The sequence below is a fragment of the Myotis davidii genome, unplaced genomic scaffold (genome assembly GCF_000327345.1).
Source record: "Myotis davidii unplaced genomic scaffold, ASM32734v1 scaffold104, whole genome shotgun sequence".
NCBI lineage: Eukaryota > Metazoa > Chordata > Mammalia > Chiroptera > Vespertilionidae > Myotis > Myotis davidii.
The window spans coordinates 5778737-5789572 of NW_006296625.1; the positions used below are offsets into that span (position 1 = coordinate 5778737).

The 10836-nt window shown below is 34.3% G+C and overlaps 1 protein-coding gene across 4 annotated transcripts in view; it reads right to left on the reverse strand.

Annotated features, from left to right (window-relative positions):
• Positions 1-596: 596 nt before the first annotated feature.
• LCA5 (Leber congenital amaurosis 5) overlaps positions 597-10836 on the reverse strand; it is a 43197-nt gene continuing 32957 nt past the window's right edge. For 3 of the 4 annotated variants that reach the window (XM_006772186.2, XM_006772185.2, XM_015569450.1), the window contains exons 4-8: positions 9318-9455; positions 8194-8290; positions 7308-7447; positions 4695-4827; positions 597-3273 (exon numbers count right to left, since the gene is read on the reverse strand). In XM_006772186.2, the coding sequence (XP_006772249.1) occupies positions 2444-3273; positions 4695-4827; positions 7308-7447; positions 8194-8290; positions 9318-9455 (1338 nt within the window). In that variant the 3' untranslated portion in view covers positions 597-2443. The remainder of the gene's footprint in view (positions 3274-4694; positions 4828-7307; positions 7448-8193; positions 8291-9317; positions 9456-10836) is intronic. The other variant, XM_006772189.2, reaches the window with a different exon arrangement.

Here is a 10836-nt window from a genome sequence, read left to right on the forward strand (position 1 = left end):
GTCTGTCTTACTCTCCTGGCATCTAATGCAGTGCAACACACCCAGGAAGCACTCACAATGAATGAATACATGCTCTTTACTAAAAGAGCACTTTCAAATGATATAATAGGGGACTTTCTTGTGAAAGGAGCATTTACTGTGTAGAAAGGAAAAAGCTTTAAAGGCAGATCCTTCCTTGACAATTTTTGGTACCTTCTTTAATCCTAAAAAGTCCATTTTGTTACTGTAATACAAGTTTCCCATCCCCTTTTCACCAGGCAGATACACAACTAATAACCAACAAGGAATAAGGTTTTAGTATGTCTGAATGAGATGGAGAGGAGAATAAAAACAGGAACAAGTCAGCCATATAATAAGTTTATGACTCAATTTAGTTCTTTACCCTCACTTTTTTATATTGTGAGGAATATCTGTCATTATGATAGCTATTAAGGGTAAAAAGGCTAATTAAAACTATAATTATCTGGTAAGACTAGCATACTAATCTGATTTAGGGCAAATTCAGCTAAAAAGATGTGAATAATGAAATAAAAATTAACCTTGTTTCCATTATATATTTCCTAAGGGACCTAAAGTATCACTCAAACAACAAGTTATAGTTTTTAACTTTTATTAATAAAAGTTCTGAGTACAAATAACAAATTTTACTTGACATTTAGATATAAATGATTTATTCTCTATGGTTTGTTCATAAAGAAAAACTTGTTCTATACATTTTAATCTCCAATTTTAATGCTCCAGACCATAATGCTTCTAAGTCTATGACTTAATTTTAGGTTTAAATTTAATAATTCTGTCTTTTGCATCTGGTTAAAGAGCCTAGAAAACACCAGGTAGAGGAAAGTAAGAGAGTAATTAAAATGACCTGAATATAAAACTTTACCAAAATCCTTTTTGAAAAGCTTGTAAGACAAAGTAACCTAAATATTAGAATACTTTTGGCAGAAAAACTAGCAGTTATGAACAAAATTAATATAATATTTTATCAAGAACTTCATTACAATATTGTGGTTCACATATATTAGACTACACAAAATGTGTATTTACATCAGGTATAAAAATGTATTTATTAAAACATTTAAAAATACAGTTTAGCACTTTTGGGAGAGTCAATTCCCAATGACAGGAATACAATTTAAAAAACTGCTGGTATATCTTTTAATTAGAGACCTAACCAGGTAAGTCGTGTCAAACAGTTATGAAATTATAGTCAATAATAAGCATTTATAAGGACTCAAGATAAAACTTGCACCCTCATCAGCATGTATGCCTGGCATTAGAAATCATACTAAGTGAAAAATAAAAAAACCACCTCACTTTAGAATAAGTGCCAATCTACATTTTTTTAACTCTTCCTTCAACACACTATTTCTACCACTTGCCATTTTAAATGTTAACAGAAACCTCTCCTTGGTTGGTAATGTATTACTACTTACAGACCAACCATACCCAGCATAATCCAAGGTCATAGAATCTTTTGTAGATAAAGTGAGCTACAAAGAGCAAAAGACTGAAGCAAATGCATTTCAATAGTAAAACATCCCCCTACTTTGCAAGTCAGAAATCCCATTTCTAAAACTCCTTTAACTGCAATTGTATTACACTATCATTCTTTCGTTTGACCGTAAGTTCAAATCTTCATAGTATATATATTTTAAAATTTCCAAGTTACATAATTTGGAAACATAATTGAGTTGAAAATCTTTCTATACTGGAATGAAATCTCAGATTTAAATAATTTAGGAGAACAAGAGGAATTACTGTTTACACTGGAAGCCATGTCAGGAGAATTGTCCATGCAAATAAACGTCTTCTGAATTGAACCTAATATGTTAGCACAGTTTTAGGAAGTTATTTATGGGACTTATAATTGGGAAATGAGTAGTGCTTAACTCTGGTTCCTTCCAAAGGAATGGGAAATCCCAATGTTGACAGCTTCCACTTAAAAGTAGCTCTGACTTGCCATATAAGAAAGGGACCTGCACCCCTATCCAGTAAAGACGAGGCTCCGAAATAGCGCCCGTTCTCCGCCACCTGGGAGTTTCAACACTTCCAACAGAGTCTCTCATAATTTATTTTCAATAATCAGCAGGGAGGCTATTCTTGGTTATATCCTCACTGAGCTAAGTACAAATAAATAGGAATTAAAAATAGAAAATGAACTCCAATGTAGTTAAACTTCCCAAAGAGCTGATTTAAAAGGTAGAACCTATGTGTAAATAAAGTAAAACGAAGTTAAGATATGTATCTCTATTTTTTCGTTTCATTCAAAAGAGCCTTCTTCATACTTGGCAAACTAGCTAAGTGGTGTGATATACTCTACTTATCTATTAAAATCATTCCTTAATAAGAACTTTTCAATATTAAAAAGTCTAAATGTTTATAACATATACTATTAAAATATTGTATTTAAAATTGGAAAAAAAATGTATACCCTAGTTACTCATCTCAGTGCTTCTTCAATTTCATCTTCTACAGAATCAGCTGGCTTATGGTTTGCCTTTTTTAATCTGTGTCTGTTTGGATTAAAACCTCTTCCTTCACTGATGAAGTCACCTTCATCATGTTCCCCACCCCTGCTGCTTTTGTCCCCAGGGAGAACATTTAAAGGGTCAGAGTCTCCCTTGTTGGCAGCGAGAGAACTCCGGTCACTGCTTTTAGAGGACCCGGTGCTGCTGGCACTTGTACCAAACAGCTGTTCCATCAGATTGGCTTTTTTCTCTCTTCTTGTGGTTAATTCTGCACTGCCTTTACTACTAAGTTTCTCTATACTGTTTCTTTGGAAATCCAAAAGGCTACTCTTTTGGCTAAATGGACTGGACTTCCTTGTGTTTGCAAATGAAGGTACGTAGCTGCCAAATGCAAGCTCATTTGGAGAGAGTGGGCTCCTGATACTTCCTGGAGTCTGACCATCTCCTTTTGCAGTTAAAACACTGATGTCTTGTAAATGATGCCCATTAAAGAATCTCTCTAAGGAGTCAGAGAACAGGTATTGTTTGGGGCTTCTCTTTGGGGAGTGCAGTTTAGATTCCAAATCAGGTAGCAACGGCAGAGGAGGATATTTTAGATTCAGAGACTCTTGTTCTCTGCTGATTTCCTTCAGTTTAGCAAGCAGCAGTTCTCTCTTCAGTCTGTCTTCTTCCCCTTCATCAATATTTTGAATTTGGTACATTTCCACTTGGTATCTTCCAGTTTCCAATGCTGGCTTTTCTTCTATCTCCAGCATAGATGTCTTTTCTTTTTGCTTTTTAGCAAGTTCTTCTCTTTCCCATTCTGTATGAAATCAAATTTTAAAACTGAAATTTGTAACAGTCAATATTTTTAAACATAAAACCTCAACTCTCATCTTTTACAAAACAACAGGCTTTATTTAATTTGGGCATTATCAGTATATTGAAAATGGACACCGTAAGGGGGGCGGTGGGATGCATGGGGAAGACTTATCTTAAACTTAAAAAATGGATGTCATATCCTGAGACAGATACATAACTTATGTAATATTCTGACAGAAGATGCATTAACCTAAATCTAATTAAGAGAAAGCTTCAGATAAACTACAAATGAACATTCTATTTTTTAAAAAATGGGTCTTCATCAGTAGTATCAATCTCATGAAATATTTTAAAAAATGCTATGAAGGACAATACTGTGTCAGCTGATAAAACGAATGTAGACAGCAGATTAGAGAAATGGGTTGTATCAAAGTAAAATTTACTGAGGTTGAAAACTATACTGGAATGAAATGATATTAAGAGACTGTCCTTATTTTGGAGAAAAACAGTTCTTTGGCTATTGCTAGTTTGCTATAATTTTGAAATGATTTCCAGGTGAACAAATTAAAAATATTAACATATGTAAGAACAGCAAACATTCTTACTTATGTAAGAAATCATTCCATATGAACTCCAGGAAAAATATAAGTCAAAAAGGACAAAGAAAAGTGACAGTCTGTTACTTTATTCCTTTTCCTGGTACCTAGAAAGGAATGAACAGAACACCTAATTGTCTATTCTATAGTTTAACATGTGAAAGCAAAATCCTTTTGGATTAGCCAATAGTGATGTAAAAATAGCTTCTATTCAACTGTTACATTGTTTTAAATCCATACACTAATTTAAGTAACAATTACCAGTACTCACAATTTTATGTTCCATTAACTTTAAGAGGGGAAAAAAGGATTTCTCTGTAAGCGGCTACTACATAATAAAATACAATCAAAGGATTAGCCTCATCTACACCTTTAAGACCTTTTATCCAGAGGGAAATTAATTTTATTCCTGAGCTTCATGTATAGTATCTGAAATCATGTGGGTTGGTTCACTAAACTTCCACACCAATGGTTGAACATGTTAAAGATTAACTTATTAAAATCAATGAAAAATTATAGGAATATATTCAGGACCTCACAATTCATTAATTTTAATGCTTGGGCTAGTCTACACGCTAGAGAGTTTCAAGGTCAAGACAATAAAGCAGTTGTACTTCAGTCATATGTTAATCAAACTTTAATTAATATACAAGTAAATTTTTTCCCTTCGCCTGAATTTTTGAAGGTAACTTTGTCATTATTCCCTACCACTGTATCAATCTTTTTTTGTTCTGTATATCCAACTCACTCTTCAGCTGGAAGACATTAGGGGATGTTAACCCTTTCCCAAGGGATGCTGACTCATCACTTGCTTAAACAAACTCACCATCCTCCAGCTTCTCAACCTCTTGTTTTACAACATGGCTTCTTTGATCTTTAACAAAATTTTCTTCTCTTTCCTCAACTGGGTTTAGAATCCCTGCTTCTTCATGCTCATCTTTCTCTTGAGATTTCAGGTCCTATTACACATTGTTTAAAAAAAAAAAGGAGAGGCTACTTAAATATTGTAGATTTATCTCCCAGTAAGCGTGATACCAACTGAGAAATTAAAGCAAGTTTTTCAGTAAGTCAGAAGTAACATCCTTTGAAAGATGCTGCAAAAGCACACAGGTTTATTTCTTAAAGAAGCATTTATAAGCTATATCAAAACCAATCCTATATAATAAAAGGCTAACTGCAAATTGTCCCCTCGGGAGTTTGACTGACCAGGACTTCAACCACTCGCTATGACGTGTGCTGACCAACAGGGGGCGGCGCAGAATGAAGGTCCCCATTGGCCCGGATCGCCGGCCAGGCCTAGGGACCCTACCCATGCACAAATTTCATGCACCGAGCCTCTAGTACAATGGTTCTCAACCTTCTGGCCCTTTAAATACGGTTCCTCATGTTGTGACCCAACCATAAAATTATTTTCGTTGCTACTTCATAACTGAAATGTTGCTGTTATGAATTGTAATGTAAACATCTGGTATGCAGGATGGTCTTAGGCGACCCCTGTGAAAGGGTCGTTTGACCGCCAATGGGGTCGCGACCCACAGGTTGAGAACCACTGCTCTAGTATAAGCCTTCAGTTAATAAATTTGTAATATTTAAATCAAATAAAAATATCAACTTACATTCCTAGTTTCTGATGCCCCTTTCAGATGTGTAATTTTTCTTAAGAGTAAAATGTCTATTAGTATTTTTAGTAGACTTGTATTAGTTGAGTACTGTCCCCTAGTATCCATCTTCCCCTCCTCCCTTTTAGTTATAAAATACTTGAGTTTTAGCAAAGAACAGGGTTGCTTAACTGGAGACTACACTGAGTAGCCTCCCTTGCAGCTAGACAGGACCAATAAGGTAGGAGTGGAAGTACTATGTATACAACTTCTGATCACATGTATAGAAGCAAAAGCTGCTTGCCCTGTACTTCCTTATTCCTCCTTCTCATAGGGGTGGTGAGCCATTTTCAAGCATAGAGAAGAGAACTACACTCTTTAAGATGGAAGAACAGTAAGATAAAGAATGAAATAAAGCTGTCTACCTATTCTGGGCCCACTCATTGACCTTCAGTCTATTACAAGAAAAAGAAACTTGTATTTTGTCTGAGCCATTGTATTCTGAGTCTCTTTCTAAAAGCAACTTGGCCTGTACTTTAACTTCCTTCCATTTTCTGAGGCCCTTTAAAAGTGTTAGGATCAGTCTTAAAGAGCTTCATAAACTTCATTATTAGTTATTACAACAACCCTAAAAGGTAACACACCCCCATTGTATAAATTAGGAAATTGCAACTCCAAGAAGCCATACAACTCAAATGTCAGAACCAGAATTTAACTAAAAAGCAGTGTTAATTCCAAGGCTATCCTCTTTTCACTATATCAAGTTGCTGTTCCTGCTACTCAATCTTCTAAACACCAAATATTTTTATTCTCTTAAAGAATTATGTTTTGGCTCAGTGGATAGAGCGTTGGTTGGCCTGCAGACTCAATGGTCCTGGGTTTGATTCCAGTCAAGAGCACATGCCCAGGTTGTGGGCTCAATACCCAGTAGGGGGCGTGCAGGAGGCAGCCAATCAGAGATTCTCCCTCATCATTGATGTTTCTCTCTCTCCCTTCCTCTCTGAAATCAATAAAAATGTTTAAAAAAGAATTACTTTGTTATTCTGTATTTTGCCCTTTTGAAAAGAAAAATTAACATGATGTCTATCCTCAATGATAGAGCTAACTTGTCTAAATTGTAAAACAAAATAAAAAAATAGAGTATTCATAGGAACAAAGTTCATCCTTTCAAGAGAGATCTCAGGGTCACAGGAAAACTTACAAAAGGCCCCAAAATAAAGGATTATGTAAAATACGATGGCTCTCTGCTACATGTTTCCTTTGGATTTCAAACTAAAGAGAAAAACCTCTTAGAGAAAAGTACCTTCTGGTATTCAGAATGTTAAGGCCTATGAAATGAAGGTCCAACACAGACCCACGGAATGTCACTCTAATTTGAATGGTATAAAGTCAGATTCATGGCAATTACTTTGCTCAGCTTTCATTTAACTTCCAACATTCTATTACATAGAAGGCCCCCCAAATTAAATGCAGTCAAATTCTAATCAATCATTTGAAAGCTACTATAATTTGCTTTTAAACATAAAAACAAGGATTTTGAGGGACTATTTTGGTACACACAAGGTAAGACACTTGGTAAATTTTTCTTCCCTTCTACTTCCAACCCAGATGGTACAATTAACCTTTCTGAAGCATCTGAAAGATGCAATGTGAACTAAGAGTCAATCCACAGCAATTTAATAAAATATACATGTATATGCTATCTGTCTCTTTGAAAGGCGAGTTGCATATTTACAGATGTAGCATTAGTGTCACTGCTGAAATTTAAAAATGTTTGATTTTGTGTTGTAGGGATAACTTCAAACCCTGAATTGGGTATCCAATCATACTGGTGAACTCACCAAAGGAAGAAATTCGGGTTCCCATTTGTTTTCATAACACATAACTGTTTGTGGAAAAATAGGAAGTTCTTCCAGCGTGAAGTCTTCACTGGTTTGCACTCCTTTTGTACACTGGTATGTAAAATCACTCTGGCATGCAGCTTGAAACACCATGAAAAGTATAAAAGAGTTTTTCTAATTGTATTAAACAGTGCTAAGATACATGGAATTCAGCTCGTATGTATATTTACCATCTACATGAGATAATGCATATTTTGCTCAGCTCCAAGACTACTCACATTAATATTTTTGTTTCTAGGATTTACTGGCAATTACATAACTTGAGAACAATTCTGACAGGTAAATCCTATGAAAGCATTTTCAAATTTATGTTTTTAACTTTTTGTAATTTACAGAAGAGGGAAATTAAACCTTTATTTTTAAAAAAAGATAAATATATTTGCATAACAATAACAAAGTATTTAGGAATGAAATGACTGCTTCAAAATACTTTGGGGAAAAGTAATACAATTAGTAAAATGTATAACTGTTAAAGTTAGGTGATATGTAAATAAAGGTTCATTATACTATAATATCGAATTAGTAAAACGTACAGCTGTTAACATGAGGTGATATGTAAATAAAGGTTCATTACATTATAATATCTAGTTTGGGGTATGCTTATAAAGAAATTTTTTTTATAAGTTATATAACTTGTGAACTCAGAAAAACTTGATAAAGTTGAAAGAATTTCTGAAAACTATTTAGTATTAAACTAGTCAGTAGTTGAAAGAAAACTTAAATTTTATTTCAATGAAGTTCTTTCCCCTTTGCCTTCCTTCTATTTCAGAATTTATTTTATTAGTAATAGCTACCACATGTTTTTCAACAATAATAGCTACTATACCATTTTTTCTTGATATTTGTTCTCTTTCTTTCTTTAGAGAAGACTTTGGTAGACGATTAGAATATATGTTTTTTATATCCAGTTCTCTCTCCTTTTCCTGAAAACAAACCCAATACTATTAAGGACATATATTCTCAGTTTAAAACAAAAATCCTCATGTTGTCAATTGGTACTTTACTTACCAATTGGAATACCTAGTTCAGCTTCCCTTTATAACTACCTAACTATAGGAAGGAATGTCTCTAGGACCTTCAGGTTAGGGTAGAGCAATGATTCTCCCTACAAAATCCAGTATGTAATAGTTAAAAAAACTGAGAGAAAATAAGGCAAAATTAATTTTCTACCCATTCCTATCTGATAGACTAGTATTGTCCTACCTAAACTATCTTCCAGGCTCAGCAACAGAGACAAGGAATTTAATTAGTGTCTCTCAAATGTGAGTTATAAATGACTAAGTTAAAAATTAGATCGTTTTGTAAAAAAAAGAAAAGTATTCTTGTTCATTTGGGACTATAGCCTTCTTTGATAATTTGATTAAGAGTAAAAATTCTATGCAAGGTAATGTCTAAACACTAAATTTTGCACATTTCAACCCATCAATGAGCTCAGGAGAGAATGGAAAGAATACCTATTTTAACGAAGTAACTAATTTGAATATTTCCTCTAAAAACTACGAAAATGAAAGGGCATTACTTAAAATAACTTTAAAAATAATTAAGCATGGGGTTAGCTGAGGAAGAACACTGAATTATTCAACCATGTGACAGAAAAACTCTAGTTTCCATAATTTTCTTCCAGGATTTTATAACTTAAATAAGTTATGTCAAAAAAATGAAACATTGAATACAGTAATGATATATGTTTTTATTGATTTCAGAAAGAATGAGGATTGGCTGCCTCCTGCACCCAGGGCATGTGTCCCAACCAGGGATCGAACCAAGACCTCCTAGTTGATGGGTCAAGCTCAACCACTGAGCCATGGCTGCTGGACAACAAACCTTGTCTCTATAGGTGCTGAAGATATTGGAATTTTGTAAATTATACTGTATCACTGTATAAAATATTAAGTTTTCATCTAATAAATATTATAGGTTGAATATAATGATTTAAAATAAAATGCTTACCTTTAACTTATGATGCAATTGCTGTAGCTCCTTTTGAAGAACTTTATTTTCATCATGAGCATCATATGCCCTTTTCTTTTCAGCAAGCAGCTGTCGTTGGAAACTGTTACTACTCAGTTCAAGGTTTTTTGATAGTTCCTATGATATGTGTACACATTTTAAAAAGTGTTTAAAAACAATTCAACAATAAAACAATGCACTTAGCATCAAAGTGATTTTTTTTTAGCAGTACTGTACAAGACATGGAAACCAAGCTGAGATTAGTGTTCATAAACAAAATAAGCTATAAAATAGACTGACCAACAATTTAATACTTAGCTGTTATTCCTTCCTTTGTTTTTCACAATGATTTATAAATAATTTCTTAAGCATTTGTCGGAAGCGTACATGAAAAGTGATTTAAGTTGGGAGCAAAAGAAAGTTTAAAGGATGTGATAAGAATCATTGGCCAAACAGATACGTAGACAACTATAATTACACAGCACTATTCAAGGTACAGAGATTACCTTGCAAAATATTTTAAATAAAAACAATGGGCAGTTCCATGGTCTTCAATATGTTTCATGAAGTTTATGAAAGAATTTATGTTAAAACATTTTCTTGTAGGTAATGTTAGCATCATGGTGGCTTGAGTCATTCCTTTTTTCTCTCCCTTTGGACTTACAACTAGTCAGACATCCATAACGGAACAAAAGTGCTTCTCTGCCCAGCACACCAGGAAACTCAAGAGATCCATCCATCTGTACACCCAAAAGTGGGTGGACTGGGTCTCAGAGAAGGCTGCAGAGCCAGGAGAGGGGCAGCAGAGGTAGGCCAGCATAGCCTTTCTGGCAGAGGCAGTGAAAGTAGTGAATGGAAAGGTCTGCCCTGCTGTGCATGCTGCAGCTGGAGAAACCCGTTGCTCTAAGAAGAGACCAGACTCACTACGTGGATGAAAAGGAAAGGGAAGAAGGCAGACAAAGAGAGTTGAAGAAATATGTTTCCTCCTGTGGGCAACAGGATACTGGCTCCTAATTAAGAACCTATTGAACTGTTAGAATCAAAGTGAACAAAGGTGTTCACTATGTCAAATGCAGCAGCAGAGGGACTTTTCATCAGACAATGAAAAATTATGATAATATCACAAAAAGAAAATGACAATATTCTAGTGACCAAAATATGGAATATTGTGATAGCACTGATAAAATATTCAAAATGATCGTTATGAAGAAAATACAAAAAACTGTAAGACTCAGAGAGGCAATACAATAACTTTGGGGAAAAACAGATGAAAGAAGTACTTTACCAAAGATACTGAAATTCTAAAAGAACCAAAAATTCTGGAACTAGAGAATTCAATAACAGTTATGAATGCATTACAAAGCACTAGAAATAGAGCAAATCAGATGGGAGAGAGAACTAAGGTTTTTTTAAAAATGAAGAAACCCTTTAAGAACTGTTAGACTGCATTAAAAGAGCCACCACAAAATTAATGGGTGAACCAAAAGAAGAGGAGGAAAAAGGGAACAGAGATTTATTC